A 22,507-nucleotide genomic window follows, 5' to 3' on the forward strand; every position below is an offset into this window, starting at 1 on the left:
GCCAAGCAGCTGTAATTAAAGTGATTTAAAATAGAGAGATGCTAGCTCCAAGTGTTGATTTTCAAATGAGTCTTTATACACACAAGAGTTACAGTCATCTAGGAGATGCAGACCTACAGCTCCAAGGGGCTCAAGAGAAAATTACCACTGACTACATCCAACAAGCGTGATAATTTAAAAACAAGCCAGCAAGCAAAGAAAACACCCCAAACAAGCCACACTGCCACCCCACAATTCTAAACCCATTCAACATCAGTACTTGTTCTCTGCTGTTTTCTCCCAATTTGTGAGATAAGCTTCAGCCTAAACTGCCTATATTTAGATGAAGAAAAAAAAATCCACTCAAAACTTCAGATGTAGAAATAGAATTTTATCCCACAGGCAACTGGAAATCAGCAATCAGTACTACTCTTGTTTTTGGGCTACAGTCTCACCTCTTCTGCTCTGGCAGACATATAAAGCTGACTAAATACAGACAAAGGTATAACTTTAGCCAAAAGCAACATACATCAAGAATATGCAGCACTGCAGCAACCCAGAACAATGTATTTATTTTCTTACAGGTTTTTCCCCGCTCTGGGAAAGTGTTAGCTACTCAACTCAAATCAAGGAGGTTTTAATTCCTAAATTTCACAAGCAGCCTGCTGCTTCTCCTTTTTCTTAACCTCTCATGCAACAGCAGGCATGCAGATCTACCTGAAACTTTTGCCTAACTCTTTGTAGAGTTTATCATGCTCATGTCTTTGATTTGCCTGCATCACAAATGTGGTCTAGCTGCTTGACACAGGACATAGATCCCACCAAAATGAGTCTGGTGATGAATCAGTGCTCAAGCAATGGGCCTTAAAAGTTAATTTATACTGGCTACCTGGGGAAAAGTACCACACTATCATTATGGATGAGAAATGTGAATTAAAGAATATGAACAAAAGCAGCACTGAAAGTTTTCCTCACTATTTGCCTGAATGTAAGAACTGTTTAGGAGCAGACAGAATGCAAATCTGCAAAGTCAAATGCCATCCCTAAGCTTGGCTACTAAGAAAAGGATCCTTTCACTTGCAGTTTTCTTCATAAGAGGCTTCTTGAGTCAGGGACTGTAAATAGACTATTGAATTAAATAACCAATGATGAATGTATTCTATAAGAATTCATCTGATTTTTCTTTAAGCCTATGCATACTTCTGGCATCCATAACATTAATTCACGCACCTTATTACCACAGTTTATTCAGGTACTACATGAAAAATATCTCCTCTTGCTGTTCTACACTCAGCACCCACTAACTTCGCAGCTGCTTCCCATTGCTCTTCCATGTGCATTTTTATAGACCTCTAATTCCTGCCATCACAGACAAAATAAAGAGCCTTTGTCTGCTTAGTTTTTCCTAGTACAGAAACCATTCCATATCCCTCAATCTGCGCTGTCCTTCCCTACACCTCTTTGTTCTATATTCTCCTTGCCTGGCTAAAGCTTTCAGCCCTAACACCCCTGTTTCCATTTTGTAGCTCCATTCTCATCAAGGCAACCCAACTCTTACAGCAAGGGGTTTCCAGCAAACATCAAGGAAGGACATGAAAAATTTTTCTGCTTTTCCACAATTAAAAGAGCACAAATACAGTAAGTGCAGGGAACATACAAACAGGAGGGGAATCAACTTTTTAAAAGGGTAGACACTGGCAGGACAAGGGGGAATGGATTAAAGCTAAAGGAAGGAAGGTTTAGATTAGATATTAGGGGGAAGTTTTTTTACAGAGAGAGTGGTGAGGTTCTGGAACAGGCTGCCCAGAGAGGTGGTGGATGGCCCGTCCCTGGAGGTGTTCAAGGCCAGGTTGGATGGGGCCCTGGGCAACCTTGTGTAGATCCAGGCTGGAGATTGGTGGCCCTGCCTGTGGCAGAGAGGTTGGAACTCTATGATCCTTGGGGTGGCCTCCAACCCATGCCATTCTATGATTCTATGATTCTGAAAGGATTTTTAGGTGTATTAATGAAATATGCTGCTGTTCCAGGTACAATCATGACCAGGAAAAAATACTCCAACAAACCAAGTTTTCCTCCAAGGAAGAAGTTTGTGGCACATCCCTCTTTTCATGTATCTGAAGTCTCTTTAGTTAAAGGGATTTTTTTGTTAAATTAAGGGCAAAGCTTATCTTTCATTTTCTTGCCAAATAGAAAACCTAAGCTTTGGACACAAGGATATTGCCTATAATGGTCTTTAGACCAGCAGCTTCAAACAGAGGTAAAACCAGCCTCTGTTTTATTCATCTCTTCCAACTCCTGGATGACTTTCACCATAGTACTCCTCCCATCTGTCCTGGCTTCAGCTAATAGTTAATTTCATTTCTAGTAGCTGGTATAGTGATGTGCTTTGGATTTAGTCAGATATTTTTACAACTGTTTTCATTCTGGTTTTATAACAGAAGACACACTGCTGTTTTCAGCTGTTGCTATGTCTACGTGAAGTCAAGGACTTCTCAGCTTCCCACCAACCTTCAGGTGCACAAGAAGCTGGGAGAGCATAGCCAGGACATGTGGTCCAGGCTGGCCAAAGGGACATTCCCTGCCATAGGACCTCATGCTCTGGATGTAACTGGGGAAGCTCCTCAGGAGGCCAGGGCGCTGCTTGGAAACAGACTGGGCATCATGGTGTTTGTTTTTTTTCTTTTGGCATGTGGTGAGCAACTGCATTTATGCGCTTGTTTTATTGTTATTCTCTTCCTTTGTCATCCTATTAAACTGTCTTTACCTCAACCTACAAGGGTTGAGATATATTTTCCATTCTCCTCCCCATTCCCTTGTGGGAGGAGTGAGCAAGCAGCTTCACAGTGCTTAGTTACCAGCTGGGGTTAAACCATTACATCATCCAGATACCATCTGTGACATGGGTCAGTCCAATTCAGATTTTACACAATACTATATTGGCTATTTTGCTTATATATACATACATACATATATATATATATAATGTGGATTGTAGACAAAACCAGATCCTTTATGTGCGGAATTACTTCCTTGTGTTTCTGACACTTTTGCATTCATTGTCTGCTGTAACAAAAGCATTACAGATGTCAAGTATTTAAAGAGAACGTGTTTGTTTGGGTGGGGTTTCAGTTTTTTGGAGGTGGAGAGGGTGTTTTGTTATTAAAACAAACCACTGCATTGAAGGCATTACATAGTCGTATTCTTCTTACCTTTCGGTGTATTCTCAGAGTGATCTCTCTCTGGCCCATCCATGATGTTTAACTGTGAAATCTCCTCTGCATTTACTCTGAGCCAGGCATTACTGGGGACTTCCTGATCTTTTGAGGAAAAGGAATATTCCAGATCACAAGGAGATTCAAAGTTGCAGTCAAATACTAGAATAAGAAAAAAGATAAAGACATAGAATATACAAGGTTAATTAAATCCATCTTCCTCCATGCTGGAAGGTTTTATACCTTAGCAAATTAAAGCTTGCTATTTTCTCCTGTGAGGTAGAATGATATGGAGGAAGTCCATAAACAGGCAAAACTGTGTCTGAAATGGACCACAGAGAGGTTCTTTATGGAGGTACCAGCAAAGTGAAAGTCCACAAGCCATTAATTCCCCCTCAGGACAGATAAAAGGGCAGCACAGGCTAAAGCAGGGAAAAGAGAGGTCTAGACCTTTCTCCCTTTTGAGGGAGAAAGCCAATCTCTTCTGGGAGGCTGGTTCAAATTCAACCCTGAGCGCTCTTGTGCAAAGACTACTGATACGTTCCACAGTCACATTCCATATCAGTGAGCACAGGACTCAGCAGGGCCAGCAATGTATCCTCAGCACGTAGGATGGGCAGGTAGCCGTAGGGACTGTTCCCTGCAAAGCAATTTCTGACCCGCTGGGTTTGAAACACTTCACTGAGGCAGCAGAAGCTTGATCTGCTGCCACACAACTTCAGCCTCCCGGCAATACAGCTGGCATCTGCCTCTGACACACACAGTTCTTTTTGAGATGTTTTCCTCTCAGAAACCAATTACCCCACTGGTGCAACCACAATTCAGTTCCCAGTGCCCAATTTACTATCACACCATAATTCAAATCGCTTAACACAACACTGGTGGTAACCTGCATGGATTTTACTTTTCATTGTCAAGATGGCTAAATTTTTGCTGAATGCCCCAGGTCCATTGCTTTTGTCACCACAGTCAGCACTCAACACAGCATTCAGCAACAGGAAGAAACTTTCTGAACATTCTGTTTCTGGAAAGGCTAGATCCATTTGAAAAAGCCCAATGGAAAAGATCCACCTCTTCTCTGGAGTTTTGGTGTTGGGTTTTGGTTTAGTTTTCACACTGTCCTGACATAGCTATGCAAGTGGAACAAATAATCTGAAGTGACATGAGCTCAATTAACTAATTTTTTTCAAAACTTCAATTACATTCTCTATTAAACATCTAATTCCTTCTTAGCATGCACAGATTTATGTAGTTCAGCCTATTCTCCTGGCGATATAACATTTTCTAATCTGAAGGTTAATACTGTTGCCCTCTTACTATACTTTTCCCAGCTAATTTGCCTTTCTAACAGCAAACTGGAAAGAACAGAGTCTATTTTTCCAGTTCATGTTTGATTTTCTTAATCAGGTGTTTTATCATTCACTGAGCAGTCTGAAAGCCTCACAAACACCCTGGAAACCATACAATGTAAGGAATCCATATACCCTACAAGCAGCAGTAACAAGGATCATACCCATTTCCTCAGATTTCAATTCACAAGTTGCCACCTTCTTCAGGTCTCTGAGTTATCAACACAAATTTCATGATACATGAAGCACACTTCAGTTTAGGCATCAGGGAACAGTGGATATATTCATGCTATACAGTTTACAACTGCAATACCACACCCAAACCTCAGGCCACTTATTTATAGTCACTCAGATGTTCTTTAAAAAATTATTTTTTTTAACCCTACAACGTGTTAAGAGTATACTAAACTTCGTATCGAAGCCCAACCAGACAAAAGAGCAACCACTCAGCTACATGTTACAGAGGCTACATCATGGTTACTGTATAGTTCATTATTAGAAACACCTTGAGTAGCATGTGCTTTAAGGCACTGAAAAAAAAAAAAAAAACCCCACAAAAAAACACAAAACAAAACAAACCCAAAGTGAGGGGAGAAATACAGCCCCTGCAAGAACTTTTTTGATGAAACCTACAGGACCCTGGGAAAGAAAGCCCAGGGCAAGTACAACATGTGGCAATAGGAATCATTTCAGATCAGCTATTTCATTTTTCATGGGCTTCTCTTCCCCATCAGTCTCTCCTGCTTTCAGGAGCTTTCCCACAGTCACTGCCTGCTTCCACTCCTCTCCCATCCAGCTGCTGGAAACAGAAGCCTTTGTGCTCTCTTGCCCCAAGCCAAGAAGCCCTTCATAGATATCCGCAAGGTGCTCTCCTCTTCCTCCTCCAGTCCTTGGCCCCTGACAGTCTGATTATGGTGCCTACAAGCACTCGATAGCCATCTCACCTCCCCCGTTCAGCCTCACTTTCTAGAGCTTCCTCCTTAAAAAGAGAGCTCTCAATCTGTTGTGGAGCCCTTAACACAGCAGGCCCCTGACCTACAACTGGGACAACTTAATTGGGGTACGTGATTAAATAACAGTCATCACATTTAGTGTTATGACCCCTGCAGACAACTAAAGCCTCTGCCTGAGGAGGGGGTGGGGAGAAGTAAAGCAAAAAGACAAGCAGCAGTATCACTTCTTTCCCTTGCGATGAATAGCCTACAGAGAAGCGGACATGATCTAACACGCCTGCTGCAGTCAAGCTGAATGGCCTTTACAACAGGTTATTCCTTGAAAGAGGAGGAGACTACTTCTCTCATGCATCTGAGAGTGTCTGTGCTTTAATAAGGACATACTTGCATCTTTTATGGAACATCACCAGAGTATCTGCACTCTTCATAGGCTCTTATTTAAATTAATCTCACATCAGACACAAGTTTCAGCCACGTTATCCTGTTCAGCACAAAGAAAAAATGAGAGACACTCTGACACAACAGCGAAGTCTTTGCAAACAGCATCCAGTCTTCCAAGCCTAAAGTTAATTTCTAACACTTAGGCTTTCCTTCTTTCACAATGTCCTTCAGTACTGACAATGCGATATAGCTTGTAAAAAAACCGCATTCTATGCAATGCATACATTTTTAAACTGATAAGCTGTTTAGGGTGTGGAAGCAGCTACACGACCACATTCATAAACTCTGAACCTTCATAATATTTTTATTGTTGCACAAATCAGCTGCCTCTGCATTAAAAAAAAAAAAAAAGAAAAAAAAATCTTTCTCCTTTCTTTTTTAATGTGTTTAAATGCAACACACCAAGTTTGGGGTTTTTTCTTGCCCAGCTAAGCACGCAAGGAAGTTGCCACGTGCCCTCGGAAGCGGAATAGAAACCATTCTCCCCTTTCCTGAAAAGCAGCAAACACTGCAGCAAAGGTAATTAAATCTATCACAACTAACAGTGATTCTTTTTTAAGCCTACTACCAATATAAATTGGCTAGATACAGAACTTTAGGATTTAAATAGCACACTGGTTAGTAAAGTGGGCTTTTTTGTGTTGGTTTTTTTTTTTTGGTGGTCTTTTTAAAGAGATGCCACAAAGATTTATATCCAGTATATGCATTTATGCCACAGATATATATTGACATTATAGATCCTAAAGGCTCTAGAGGAAGGGAAGTCCCAGCAAATTGCCAAGTCTTTTTTAAAAATCTATTGCAAAAAAAAAAAAAAACAACCCAGCCTCTGCCTACCATTTTTTTTGCATCTGCAATCACTGGACCCTAGAGACACAGAAGAGCTAATTTATTAGATGTCTATTTCACCATTGTTAGACCTTTAAAGAGGAAACAAAAAAGCGATGCTTAAATCAAATTAAGGTAAACACCAATTTAAGAAAGGCTGTAGATAGCAATAATTTCCATTTCTGATATGTAAGACAAAGGATTTTAACCGTAGACTGAAAAGTAAATTAGGCTACTATACAGTCAAAAAAGACAGTGGAACCTGTGTGTGCCTGATGACATTAGTCTTGTGAGTGCTTTCATTCATTTATTTTTCATCAACATAGCTACCAGCAATCATCTGTGCAAAAATAACTACAATACCTGACAACTACATCTGTTTCAATTAAAGTTTTCTAATAAACAAATGACTTAAAATAGTAGTATAAATAGTACATAAAAGACAGTAGTCTGCAGGAAATACCCTTTTACATTGCTGCAGATCAGATTACGGATCATTTGCTCTTTCGATCATCTTAGATCATTTGTGCAACCTCACATCATAGAAATGTCTTATTTAGGGCAAAACCAATCTAATTTAGAGAGAGATATAAAAAGCCTGTTCTTCTTAAGAAACTGTGGTGACTCAGCCCCAAACTGTGGCTGAGCTCCACATGCCACTCACTCTTGCTTACTCCCTGAGGAGAGACAGAGGCTCTGTGGGTTGGGGTAAGGACAGTTTGCCTATAAAAACACCAAGAAAGGGGAACAGTAACAGCCGACGACAAAATACTCTTCCACCCAATGATAACACAGAGTACCTTACCAATCAACGACATAGAGTGCCACACCAAGCCTCAGCCACATACTGACTGCCCCAAAGGCACCCAGGAGCACCCTTCCCCAACCAGCCCCTTTTATGGGGAAGTGATGCCAGGTGGTGTGAAACAGCCTGGGCTAACTCAGCTCACCTGGGCTAACTCAGCTCACCTGGGCTGGCTGCCTGGGCAGGGTAGCTCTGGCCTGGCTAGATCCAGGACAGAAACTATTCTGATTATCCTTTCTTCAGTTGCTCAACAATAGCCCAGGTTTGTTTTAAACTGTATCTTCTTTCAACCGCAAAAAACCTACCAGCAGGTGGTTTCCTCTTAAACTGTTCCCTTCTAGTTCTACATGTGTCTGACAAAGTAAGTCCTTTTCACTCCTGATCTGCTCACTCTTGCAAGTCACTCCTCCTCCATTACTCTCAGCTGGTCACCCCTTTGAAAAGCTGTGGTTGCCTTCTCACCTCACTGCAACAGAGCAGAGAGCAAGTAGATGTCCTCCGTTCTCAGAAGGATCAGCTTAGAACTGCATGTCCTAACTAGCATCTCATCAGCTTAAACGTGACTAATTTGTACTACATCTACAGGCACAATTGTACAACACAGAGGTCACTTACACTGATCAAGAGGGGACCACAACCTCCCTTGAGCACACACCTCCTCCGGTGGCAACAATAGCAGCGGCAGCGCAAAAACAGCTAAAATATTCTTGGGCAGGATGCCTTTTTTTATTCAAATATTGACAGATATTCCTTGTGGAGGAGACATAATTTAAATTGTATAGTAGAGATGTGCTCTGCTGAGTGAGCTTTAAGACCTCCATCAATACCCACTAACCTCTATTATACTCGTGTTATAAGGCCTATAAGCTTTTAATTTATGACAGGGAAATGACAAATTGATTTTCCAGTTATTAATCCTAGGGACAGAGCCAGTTCCTAAAGCCTTCCCCATTCCCTCTGGGTAGAAAAGGGCACAGGGCATTCAATACAAGGTTTTCGATTGCCTCATCAGGTCCTTCTGCCAATACAGGGGTGCACATATGGAGCAATACAAAGAAGCCTGCAGTGGTAAGTATTTCTCTGCCAAAAATGAGGCATAAATACGAGACCGTGCTCTCTGGCTATTAGCTCAGCAGCCTGCTGAACACCCAGGAGGATCTTGTGGAAGAAGGCACACCACATACAGGCAGGCCATTGGAAACGAGCATTGCCCCACTGGCACAAAGAAGGGGTGAAACTCCTCACAAAAGGATCCCCGGTACCGCCTTTCCACTGTGCAACTGGAGGTACAGCAGCAACTGAAAATGAGCGAATCTGCCACAGGATGGAAGGGCATGGAAAAGAACACAAGGAGAAAGGGCAAAGGTATCAGAAGTCCTGCAAATTACAGAGGAAAAACAATTGCAGAGGTTTACTGCCTTGTTCCTGACAAGAAAAAGAGCCCGGAGATGTTTTCACCTACTTCCTTCCCGTGCTCATGTCTGGCACATTTTAAAGGACAACTAGACATGCGTGTGGCTGCCAGGCACCCCAGGCCTTACTACCCCTAGCAAACACCTGCACCAACAGTAACTGCCTGGGTTTTGGGCTGCCACTCCAGGAGCCAGCAAATTCACAGGGAAGGCGAGGAACCAAGGAGGCACTGGAGGAGCCCCATGGCATTGCCGTGTACAGCACGACTCTGGGGTCCATCCCACACCAGGCGCCTCAGTCACGTGCAAGTGAAGTTGTGCAAGCCGGGCAGCACATCAACCCCTCTCCCTGACCCGAGAGCCAGCCTGCAGTCATCAGGAGCCTCCTAACCTAGAGCTACTTGGAGCACTCAGCTTACCACTCTGCGTCCATCCTCTGCACCAGCGTGTCTTTGCGTATGCTGCCCTAAACTCGAGTTTGCTGTCAGGAAGAGCTCCCTTCCCTCACAATGCAGTGCTCAGGAGCGCTCAGCCTCCCTCCACTCCCCCGCATAACGCCCCAGCAGCCGTTTTGTGACCCCACGGGCCGGACTAGGGGCAGAGCTCTGGCCAAACCACAGAGTGGGGGTGAGGCAGCCAGGCCCTCACCTCGGGGACAGGGACACCCAACCGGGGCGTGGAGGAGGACGGTGAACGTCCCGTGGTACTCAGCGAAGGCAGAGCCTCGGGGGTCTCGCCCCGTTCGCCTCAGTGCCCCGCACGCTCCTGAAGGCGGTACCCCGTCCCGTCTCTTCTGCTGCCCAGAGCCTCTCCCTAACTGCTCCCTGAGCGTACGCTTCCCTGCCCTTCCAGCCGCCGCACAGCCGGGGGCAAAGAGGCAACCCAGCACGGGACGGGCCCCTCGCCTCACAGATAAGCCCCTCCGAGCGCTCGCCAAAGCTCGCTTGCCGTTAAGGCGGGCTTGGCCGCGGCCGGTGTCTCCTGCCCGGGGCACCGTGTGGCCCCGCTGCCGGCAGGGCGGTGTCGGAACTGGCTGCGCCAGCGCCGGTTGTCCCTTTCCCGCCCGCCTTGAAAGGGACACGCTCGGGCTCCCCTCGGGAGGGGCTACCGAAGGTAGATTGCACCCGCAGAAACAAAGCTCCGGAGGAGCGATACCCCGCGGGAGGCGCAGTTTCACCGGCTCGGCAGCAAGAGGGAAGCGCCGCCGGAAAGGGCGGCTGGGTGAGGGCCGGGCGGGCTGCCGGCCTCCCTCCCTCCCTCCAGCGGGAGCCCAGGGCTCTCCCGCCAGAAGCCTTTCGGTGGGTCCTGTGGGGAGCCGAACCGCAGCTGGATGGGCCGTGCGTAGGGAAAACGGCAACGCCGCCGCCATTCATTTGTTTGCCAGGAGAATCTGTAAAATGACAGCATGTACTTTATATCCACCCAGCTCCGCGGCGTGCGCCGGGGACTGAATCACCAAAATCTCTGACAGCTGCTTTGTTCAGTGGAAATCAAGCTACAAAGAAGAGGGCCAGGGCTCCTTTGTCAATCAATTATAAGCACAGTCTGTCAAGGAGACTACAGAGGGAGATGCGAGGAGGGGGTGTGGGGGAACAGCCGGCAATAGCTTTCGTTTTCATTCCTTCTGCTCTACGTGACAGAGCTCATCCCCCGCACGAGAAATACTTGTCCACCAAGTCTCCCGTGCGTGCCGCTAAAATAGTAAATGAAAGTGCATTCCCAGTGCCAGTGTTGGCCAAGAGACTGAAGTACCGACTGAGGAGGAGTGTTAGGAAACATGCTGCGGCTGGTGCAAACAGCGGTTGGGTGAACTGTCGTGTTTTGACAGTTCACGGAAGGGACCTCTCGCACCAAGTTTGAGAGATCTGTAGAGAAAATGAGTACTTGAGAGACAGGGAGAAGAGACGTGTGTTGTCTTACTGTATGTTATTTTATTATTGAAAAATGTTGAGCTGTCATTGGCATATTATCTGCAGATGAAAGAGGATATGAGGAAAATAATAGCTTGAAAGACAGTACAAATTTCTCCCTAATAAGATTTTTTTTTTCCTTCTTTCTTTCTTAGCACAGCCTTCAGTTTAGCTAGGCAGATGCTGCTTTTCCTGTGGTTTTCCTCCCCCTGGATTTCAGCACCATTGCACATGGCAAAAATACCGCCTAATTTTGTTAAACAAGAATTCTTGCATATGGGGTTACAGCATCTGCTGTTTTACGTGGTGCAGTTCTATTAATCTGGTGTTAGTAACTGCTGTTAATTGAAGTCGTATCCTATTATATTCATCACACTACTTCCAAACCTATGTTAGAGTACTTCAAAGATTGCAAAAAGGATGTGTTTGAATTAAGGCTGTACATCACTTTTGCAATATCTTTACTAAGAAAGCACTGATTCATTCTTCCTCTGGGATGGAGTATTATTCTCCTCATTCCCCTCCCGACTTTATCTCACCTTCCAAATAGGAACTTGTAACAATTAGTTCTTATCCATGCATCTCACTATGGTATGCTGAGCTGAGTATCATGATAGCTTTATCACTCTGAAGGTGTCAGTATTAGTATGATTTGTTGTAGATTTATAAAACGAGTAGTCATGGGAACCTAACTGTAACATGAATTCATCCAGCTGGTGCCCTCTTTCTCTCCCTCTTCCCTTTGATTTGACGTTCAGACTCATTGAGTCATGTCAACAGTGTCTATCTAGTACCCAACTCACATGAATGAGATGGCATTTTGAATGCATGCACATGAGTACTTCAGTTCAGCAAGTTGCACACGACCTACCAGAGAAAAAAAAATTAATTATCTGATGCCTCACTGAGTAAGTGCCGTGCCACTGAGCATCGGATACGCAGCAGGAACCATCCTGAATTTTTCTACAGTAAAATTAGTCCAGCACAACTTTCTTCTTCTTTTTTTTTTTTTTTTTTTTTTTTTCAGCAAACCCAATTAGGGAAATCATGAACTCATCACAGATGACGTTCCATTAGAAAGTGTTAAAAAAACCACCAAAGCAACAACCCTGTCAAATTCATTTTCTGAAGACATAGAGCTGTTATTAATAAGTTGTTAATAGAGGCCATCCTTTGGATTATGCTTTTAGTAGCTATTAAATCAAAGCTGTGAATAATTATGCACTTGTGAAGGCACGTGCTCCTCCTCCGCTGAACTCAGCTTTTGCAGACATTTTTAAGCACACTGGTCATTTGGTAGCCGGATCTGCTATACCCCCTGAGTTTTAGTCCCAGTTCACTTTGGAATCCAAATCACCACTATTTCCTAAACCAGAGGAGAAGGGGAGTGCCAGGGGAGGGAGGGGATGTGGGTCAGAGCAGGGCCAAAAAAGTCTGTAAACTGTATTTCAAAGGTCTGACACAGCCTGAGAGAGGTATGTCTGTATTTTGCACACAGCTGGTTCAGAGCAGCCAGGGAGTTCCACCGCTGATGGGGGATCTGGCAGAGATGCACAGACCTTGTGACAGCGTAAGAAGAGTTAAAAAGCAAAAGCCACCTTCTGTTTCCCCCATGCTCCAACATGACCACGTTTATGCCTGTTACTCTCATGAAACTCTCTCATGAGACGTAGAGGATGGGGCAGAGAGCGGTGTGTGAACTACATGAAGGCTTCCAGGCCTTAAGGGGCGCCCGTCGTCTGAAACCCCTGTTACAGGAGCTTAATGGATTTCACACAGTGGACAATTGATTTCTTATACAATATCTATACAGGAGAGAAAATTAATATTCAACCAACCAGGACAAGGAATTAAATATGTGGCTGGGTGCCGTTAATCATGTAAGCCTCGGGACAGAGTTCCATCAGTGCTGCAAATGGGAGATTAATACACTACCGTAAGCCCACATATGCAGAATGCATTAAAAGTTTCTTCTAGCCACAGGAAATAATGTGAGCATACCTCAAAGAGAGCAAAATAAACCGCAAAAATATGGAAATTTAAAGATTCCTCCTGCCCCACACGCTGAATTCCCAGATAATTTTGACTTCACGTGGGGTTTTTTAAGTCTTTATTTTTTGAAAGGCAGGTGGATTTTGCATCTCGGAGATGGTGGATGATTAATCAATGCTTGGAGAGAGACAAATCTAGAAACCTCTAGACAAAATGGAAAAAAAAAAAACCCTCTTGTGAATGCATCACTCTCAAGTATCCTGTTGTGCCAGTGATTATCTTTTGCATATAGTTTCAAAGATATCATCAGGGGCTGTTCCTGCCAGAACTACTAGAGGCAGTCCATCAGAATTTTTAATCCTGAGCATAGGAGCAGGGAACTTAGTTTGGGAGAAGAAGACGGACCCTACATTTCAATTTACTCAGTCCTTCAATCAAAGAGATTTCTCCAGTAGCGGAACATGGGGAAAAAAGTAATTAAGACAACTAATATCGCCCCACTCCAACAATGTCAGCCAGTTAATTAGGTGAGTCCCATCAGATGATTAGGCAAACAAAGTTTTGATAGGAGTTTTATGGAGCACTGTGTAATCTTAATCGTGCTGGGAGCAATGAGGAAAGCTTCTGACAGAAGAGGAAAACACTCCAGTAGTTACTGCTGTAAAGGACTGCTGGGTTCTATTTCGGCTGATGATTTATTGTGTCATTTTGGATTAACCACTTAATCAGAAGGCAGGGGTGGTCCCGGGACAGGGTTAGTTCCTTAGGGCTTGGATGGTGAATCACACTTCCTGAGGGAGAAAACAGTTTAGACCTGTCCTGAGTGAAGATTGTGTTTTGTGTAACACTTCATCAAATTCCCGCCTTTCCTTGCAAAACAGATGGTTGGAATATGGTCTTGTGCAACCAGCTAAAATTGTAATAAATCATTTCTGCTTAGATTCAGTACATTTATCTCCATGTGACGCTGTCAGATGGAATCAATGCTTTTAGGTTTTAAGAACAAAGCTTTTCCTTAGAATGGTATTACTGAGGAAGTGAAAGAGTTTAGGAAGAAGTAATAAAGGATAAATTAAAAATCATCCTTGCAACTTCTGAGAGCGCCGAGTGAGGGGAAAAAAGATTGTACTACTGTCCCTTCCAAAATGAAATTGGTGTGTCCTCATCGTTCAAGCAGATACAACAGCTAGGAGCAGATATTGTATGCCAGTGGAAAGAATATATATTGCACACATAAAAGGCTGCAACATAAATTTGAAGAAATATGGGACTCCTTCATATAGGTAGGTCAAACTTTTCCCTCAAGCAGATAATTACAGGCTTGGGGTGAGTAAATCTTATTAGCCTCTCAGCACCTTATCTCCCCTCATAGAGACTGGTAGTAGATATATAGTAGATATATTCTACTTGAGTCACTTTCTGGATTGCATATTAGATATTGCCTCATGCAGTCTGGTCCTAACTACAGCCAATAGCATTTCACAGTTGGAATGGCTGTGGTTTGTCAGTAAACAGGTCATACCAGAAAACAGATTCCCAGATTTTGGAAGGGATGGGAGTTATGAAGGGAGATGACAAGAAAAAGTAAGTTGGGTGCACAGCTCTTCGCTGTATGATATCACTGGATTACAACACAGCACCCTGATACTGCAGTCTGGGACCTGGTTTTTGAGAGACCAGGGCAAGGCCAAGCCAACCAAGGTCACCAGGCACCTCCATGGAGATGGTGATAGATGAAGGCCACATCCAAAGATCAGCCTGACCCCAGGCTGGACTGAAAAGGGGCTCCTAGGCCCATGGGCAGGGTGGGAAAAGCCCCACTGGAGTCTGGTAAGGGGCAGTAAGGCTTATTAGTGCCCTCAGCAGCTGCGAATATGGACATTTTATCTTTGACTTGTGTTGATTTGCTCCAGTATCCTCAGGCAGTTAGTTACAGCCCCTTGAGGGTAACATATAATAAATGCTACTTACTGTGTCGTCCTCTGTGGAAGTAGAAAGGAGATGTATCTCTCATGACCCAAGTCAAGTTCCAAGCAGAGTAACCACCAGAAGGAAGAGGAGGGTTGCTTGCTGTGAGACCAGAAGTGCTCAGACCTTTTGTTAAAACACAAAAAACAAAAAAACCCCATTAGGTATGACATAGCTGTTTCTTTACTACACATCAAGCATGAAGATCTTAAACAGCTTTATAAAACAAATGCAATAAGCACTGATATTCGACTCCTCCTTGGCTGGTTCTTCCTTCCCAGTACATGTACACACAGGGAGAAAGAAACTTTACAAAGCAAAATTATCATCACCTAGAAAAACTGTCAACTTTGACCTCACACTGATTCTAAGGGCTCTTTGACCTTCCTGTCAGATTGTTGTTTAAAAGTTTTGTTAGCATGTGGAGATCACAGAACCATAGAATGTTAGGCATTGGAAGGGACCTCGGAAGATCATCTAGTCCAACCACCCTGCCAGAGGAGGATCACACAGATTAGGCCATGCAGGAATGCATCCAGGTGGGTTTTGAATGTCTCCAGAGAAGGAGACTCCACAGCCTCCCTGGGCAGCCTGTCCCAGTGCTCTGTCACCCTCACAGTGAAAAGGTTTTTCCCCATATATGGAACAGGCAAAGATGTACCCAGCTTCTGTTCAATGACCCAGTGCATCTCAGAGATGCTTTTGGGAACTGGAATACTACACCAACCCAGAAGAGATGAGGATCTTGCACAATCTCTGCCAGACCACAGTAATATTAGAGGTGCAAAGAGAAACAGTATCTGAAATAACATGTAAGGTTGATGAGCAAAGCAGAATTCTGTAAGCTTTGAAAGCACAGATTTTTCCTGTGAGTGTTTAAGTTGGATTTTCTGAAGATAACAGGATCTTGAGTATTCTCATCTAGGTTTTTTTGAGGTCCTCAGGGGAAAGGCAGGGTTTAACTTTGTAGAAATACAAGCAGACAAAACTTGTGTTTTGGAGGTTGGTTTGATGGAACAAAATAAATCTCAGGATTACTGATAAATTCGGAGTTCTCAGAGAAGTCATAAAGAACTTGTTACTCTGAAAGAAAATTATAAGTACATTTTTCATCAATTAAATGTTTTGGGGGGGTTGTCAAGTAAGAATACTATAGTTGCTTGCTTGAATTCTTTTAGTTTAGGTGCAATGTTAGGTTTTGCTGTAATAACAGCAGAACAATTTGGTAATACCTCTCAATAAAAAGTTTGCTAAAACTTTCTGTAACAATAGGAATTAACTAACTTAGGGTAATAATTAATTCCGAGCGCTGGAGAACTGCCTCCTTGAATGGATAAATAGTTATGGATAGCAAAAGACACAGTTAAGAGGATAATAGCCAACAAAGTAAATGGCTAAAGCCTTGGGGAAAACACTGCTTTGATTCTGTTAAATCTCTTAGCCCCGCTTCCCCTTTCCACTGAAGGAAAATCTTGAACATTTCAGAGAGACTTGTCAGAAACCATGTCTTAGTTGTGCCCTACCTCATTCTCAGTGAGATCTGGTTTTTAGTACCCTGAGTAAAGATAGCAAAACCAAGAGAAAAATAACCATTCTCAGGTAAGAGCTGTAACTCTTGCTCATTGCTTTGAGCGATAGAAGAACGGTCATCACGCTGGATCGTAAGCCATTCTTGGGTGGAAAAAATTTAATATTCCTAATGGCTCAATTAAACCAGGTCTCTGTGCTAAGTTACGCTACAATAACTAAATACCCCCTATTGTTGTGTTCAACGTCGCGGCACAGAAGATTGGGCTGGTGATTTATGAGGACAGGTATCAAACCGAGTGTCCTGTCTTCAGCTGTCAATGATGAAATGATAGGTAACCATGGAATGACCCTCACATTGGCTTTTCCTTCCTAACATCAAGACATAGATGACATGTCTTTCAGTAGCCCCTGAAAGGGTTGGTTCTGGCAAATCATGTCAGGTTTCTTGACTATAGCTATAATACTTGCTAAAACCAGACTTTTTCCTGCAAAAGTGCTTCATTTTGATGCTAATATAAAATAATATGTAAAAGAATAACAAGACTAAAAATGAGCTCCTGAAATAAGCTGGGTTTAAAAGTAACATGCATTTTGCCTGATATGAACTGTCTTGACCAGTATCAGTGCCCCCAATACAAAATAGCTGTGCCCAGTGACTCTCCAAAATGGGCAACGATTTAATACCCTAAACACAGATCACAGATGTCCCCCAGACAAGACCTCTGGGGCCTCTTTACCTGTAGCAGACCCAAAAGAATGCAGACCTCATGCATTTAATACTGGTAGAGGGCCAAGCCTTGGGGTCAGCACCCTGTGAAAACTTCAGACAAGAAACAACTCACTGGCCACTTCTGTTCCCATGGAAAAACCATCTGAGAGAAAGTCCCACCAAACATTTCTCTCCCTAACACTGCAGCCACAGAACTCAAATCACTGCTACTGCCCTGGCCAGCTTTATCTGGGAATCTGTGACGTGACCATCAGCTGCAGTACCCCAAATTCCCTGGCACCTTCAGAAAAATGCTTTTGACGACTGCGATGCATTATTTAAAATCAGGTCTACCTCTACCAGTGCATTCAGGATACTGAGATACAAAATAAAGTTGAACTGAACAGAGAAGACAGGGCAGTCCAGGCACCTGAACCTCCCCTCTACCAACAGGAAGAGGTGGGGTGACAGAAAATGGAAAGTTTTTCCTGTGTTTTTAAAGAACAGAATGGACTCAGTTGAATTAATTTTAATGTAAAAACTCTTTTTTTTTTCTCATATTCTTTAGGATTAATTTTGGAACTTCATCTCAAATAATTTGCTTGCACTATTGGTCTGAACCTGAAGACAAGAAGATTGTATCAGAAGTTATGAATCTTTCCCAATTACGTTATCTTCAGCGAAAGATGCTGGGTAAAAGGTTTTTGTATAGCCAAGAGGCTACTCTTCACAGTGAGGAATGATTTGATTTCAGAGTGAGCTATAGGTTAGGAAAAGGAGAGACCTTTCCTCTTCCACCTCCAGGGCATTTTACATCCAGAAAGGTAATTACTGAAGACTGTATCAGCCAAACAAATGTTTCTTGTGCAGCAAGGGCAATGCAAATGTTGACCATGCTGTAGCCACTTTAGAAAATAAAGGGTTTTTTTCCTCCTCTCCAAAATTTAATTCATATAGAAGCCAGAAAGGACTAAGAAAATTTTGTCTCCTTTTTAAATATGTTAACCTCCCATTCCAGTTGTTTGTACCAGGGTGCTCCATCATCTGCCAACAGTAACCCCAACCTTTAAAAAAAAATAATGGATTAGCAACTGGAAGCTGACAGCTCCATTTTTAGTGGCCAGAAGTATGGCAAAGTACAACAGAGATTTCTTCGATATTCCTGCCTAAAGGAATATCCAGGGCCAAATCCTGACCCACGGTATTCCATCACAGCTAGAAATGTGCACCTGAAGAGTATATTTGACATTTCTGTTTTTAAGCTTGTGCAAAGGAACCTCCTTAGGGGATGTGAGATTCATTCAGCCCTCCATGAGTTTGGGTAAAAATAGAAAATAGTTCATGTGTACTGAACTCAAGCCTCAAGGCAACAAATTCATTAGATAAAATATTTATGTATTATTTTAATGAAAAATACCTCTTTCATAGAATCACCCCTCATGTTCACATGAAAATGGAACAGCAAGAAAAGGTTCCTGCATGAGTAATTTTTAAACAAACAGGATTTCCTCCTTTTTTGCCCTTTCTGGAAGAAGGCAGAATTATCCTCAGTAATTAACATATGTCATTTTGTAAAATTCCTTGCAGTGCAGAAATGTAATTGAATTTTTATCAAAACACCCATGCTGTTTTAAACCAAAAAGTGCACCGACGTATGACTGAATATTGCTTATTGCTATCTCTGGATATTGCTTCATTCCTCAGTGGATAAGCTTTCTGACTTTGCTGAGCTGCATTATTCCCAGTTTCTCCATAGTAAATCTGAGGTGACAAACCTGCAAGTACCTGTCCTCTAGATTTCAGAGTCGCAACAGATGTGTAAACTAATAACTCGGATCAACTTTCAGCTACATCTACTTATAGAAAAATATCTCAAAATCATTCACATTTGTTTGAGTGGAAGTCAGAAATCAACACTAGGAGTACTTGTGGCTCTGATTTATAACAGCAATCAATGGAGTAGCTGTTAGGAAATAGCACAATGATGTGTTTAGAAATAGGACCCATTAAGATTTGGATTTTCCAATCCCTGGAAACAACTGACATTCCAGAAAAGCTTGCTCCAGTTCTAAGTAAGAGGTAGTAAATTTTTACAGAAAGGAAGTTACTCAGTTATCTTTTCCCCTGTTAAAAAAATAGGGGAGGGGAAAGCCCAAACCTACTTGGGACCAAGACAACTTCATTTCATTACAACAAACAATAATCTATCCAGGTATGGAAACCTCTGCAGACTTCTCCTATGAACCATAGGTAGGGCAAAGACATCCTGGGAAGAGGCAGATCTAACACTGCAGGTCCCTGCAGCCCAGCATCTCCACCTTGCAAAACTGGTCTCAGGACCCCGGCATTTTTGACGCCCTGGATGGCTATCATTAGCCAGTTATCCAGGCTTGCCCATGTCTGGCTGAGAGCATACACCCCAGAGGTCTCAGTAAAAGATTCCAAAGCTCCTGGCTCCACAAATGTTCTGGGTTTCGGTTTTTGGGAGGTGAAGGGATGCAACTGGAGGGAAAAAGATTGCCTGAGAATTCTGTGTAAGCGCTCAAATTCACAAGTGATCCTCATGGTCACACTCCCAGTACTCATACAGCCTGTTAGTAACTTCCCCTTTTCCCCTCTTCCCATTCACAAACTTAGTTATCCATGAAAGCACAAAAAACATTATATTGAGATGACCGAACAGCACCAAAACCAACAGCCCAAGTAAAGGCTTCGTGAATAATCCACAGACTCAACTATGATGATAGAAATCATGTCTAAATGACATTTAGAAGCAAAATTCAAATTTTTTTTATACTCAAGCCAGAGAACGAGACAAAGGGCAAGTTCATTCCATGGAGATTCTTGCTCTGAGTAGCTCGTGAGCTTTACTTACACTAATGGGTGGATGTATCCCAGGGTTTCTCTTTACACACCTTTTCCCAAGTACGAAAATGTTCACTGACAGTCTGTCAAGTTTGCCTTTTTTCAGTTGGAAAATATATTTAATAATGCATTAGGTTACAATGATTTTATGTCATATTGAAAGCCTGATGTGTGCAAATAAACAGTAGTATGTGTGTCACTGAACCTGTGCTGGAATGCTGCAGAGAAGAAATTTGCATTTCGTGGGCTTTAGCAGACGGGTGGGTAGCGGGTTCAGCCAGACACGCTGCGTGAGGGATGGGAGTGATGAGCGGTGCTGCCTGGCAGATGCTTGGTTAGTAACGTTGGGAGTAGCGTTACCCTCCCTGTTACATGGAGAACGTGTCACTAAGAAAACTGCATTTAACTTAACGACTGTGTTATCCTTCTGCCCAGACTACTTTTGGTTTTTTTTTCTTTGTCAGGTTTATTTAAAACTTTCTTTTCACCCCTTTCTGTCAGCAATGTGGGGTTTTTTCCATCTCCTTTTCACAGGGAATATTAACTTTTGATTGAGCATAACCCCAGATGCCTCAAAACCAACTAATTCAACCAGAAAATAGGTACCCTGCAGACCCATTCTCTTCTACCAACTAGGCAGTCCCTCTGCCTACCATGTCCCATGGACATGTACTGATGGAAGGAGAGTCTGGGCTAAGTCTGAGAGATGTCTGATGAGCATACCTTGGCTCTGGAAGAAGAGGAGCATGAAACACCCACATTACATTTCCATCAAGGCATTGCAACAGGGAAATATTAGCAAGGTATCATGTGTTGCTGCTTACTACAGGGAAAATCCACATTTTTCTATTAAAAATGCCAGGGAAAACAGTATTATATCTTTTGGCTTCCTCTGAGCTCTTCCTAGTATTTGCATGTATATTGTAAAATCTAAGAAGATTTTTAATTTCTACTTTGGAAGCAAGTGGCATGCAAAGAGCATTAAAAAAACAATTAAAATGGCCAAGTTTATATTCTACCCAGCTCAGCTAATATAGTTTAAAAATATACTGCCATCTAGAGCATATTACTGCCTCTCAGATGCTCTGCAGCTGCTGAAGACCTGCCCGGGAAGACATCACAAAACAGCAATGAATCACTGATAAAGAGCTCAGGGTCTCAATTACAGACCAGACCAGGAATGGCTTAAAGTTGTTACTCATCTACAAGAAACCTGTAAAAAATCCAACAGTAGATTGATCTTTGCCATAATAATCTTTTACAGCACAATTAAGCATCTCTGTGGGCAAAACAGAGAAAACAAAGGACTGAGTGTTACTAATTGAACTGCTCCCAGCTCTGGTGTGTGCCCTCAAAAGCTGAGGCTACCAGCAGGACTGTGTCAAGGGATGCACTTCTCCTGCCTGCCTAGCCTGCAGCTTTACTGAACAAAGAGGAAAAGCCCTGTAGCTGCAGAGCTCCATGTACAAACACTCATTCAGAATTTTGGATACTTTTGCCTTGTATCAGCTTTTAAATATTTTAGGATCACAACTAGAAAAAGTGTTGGGGTGGTCGCTTTGAGGGGCTCTGATATTTCAAGTCAGGGCAATACTTGTCCTTCTCTTTGGACTGATAACCAGTGCCTCTGAATTACTGATCAGGAACACAGTGAAAACCAGAAACTATTATGTCCAGCTGTTTCCTGGAGCATGGACAGACCTCCAGACCCTGCAGACAACAAGAAAGCGCAAGATAAAGTCTGTGGAATCGATAACATTTCTGCTAAGGCACACTAAAGCACTTCAGGTTGCAGACATTCTGAGTTCATTCTGTACATGTAAAAATGAATCATTGAATCATAGAATGCGTTAGGTTGGAAGGGACCTTTAGAGGTCAACCAGTCCAACCCCCCTGCAGTAAGCAGGGACATCTTCACTAGATCAGGTTGCTCAGAGCCCCATCAAGCCTGACCTTGAGTATCTCCAGGGATGGAGCCTCCACTCCCTCTCTGGGCAATCTGTTCCAGTGATCTACCACCCTCATATTAAAGATTTTTTTCCTAATATCCAACCTAAATATCCCCTTTTCTAGTTTAAAACCATTGCCCCTCATCCTATTGCTACATGCCCTCGTGAACAGTTCTTCCCCAGCTGTCTTATAGGCACCTTTCAGGTACTTGAAGGCTGCTATAAGGTTCCTCCAGAGCTTTCTCTTCTCCAGGCTGGACAAGCCCAACTCTCTCATCCTGTCTTCATAGTAGAGGTGCTCCAGCCCTTTGATCATTTTTGTGGCCCTCCTCTGGACATGTCCCAACAGGTCCATGTCCTCTAAAGCTGGACACAGTATTCCAGGTGAGGTCTCACCAGAGCAGGGTAGAGGGGCAGATCTGAATTCAAATTTCTTAATCTGCTGGCCACACATCTGTTTATGCAGCCCAGAATGTGGTTTGGCTTCTGGGCTGCAGATGCACATTGGTGGCACATGTCCAGCTTTTCATCTACGAGTATCCCCAAGTCCTTTTCCTCAGGACTGCACATCATCTCCTAACCTGTATGGATAATGGGAATTGTCC

General features: G+C 43.1%; 1 protein-coding gene across 1 annotated transcript in view; it reads right to left on the reverse strand.

Moving 5' to 3' along the window:
- The window catches only part of ALK (ALK receptor tyrosine kinase), a gene marked incomplete at both ends in the record, with an annotated part of 325,717 nt that overhangs the window by 227,598 nt on the left and 75,612 nt on the right, over positions 1-22,507 (reverse strand). Inside the window, 2 exons of the mRNA XM_084262264.1 lie at positions 3,189-3,353; positions 14,853-14,968. Of these exons, the coding sequence (XP_084118390.1) occupies positions 3,189-3,353; positions 14,853-14,968 (281 nt within the window). The remainder of the gene's footprint in view (positions 1-3,188; positions 3,354-14,852; positions 14,969-22,507) is intronic.

Source organism: Gallinula chloropus, assembly GCF_964237585.1.
Source record: "Gallinula chloropus genome assembly, chromosome: 3".
Taxonomy (NCBI): Eukaryota; Metazoa; Chordata; class Aves; order Gruiformes; family Rallidae; genus Gallinula; species Gallinula chloropus.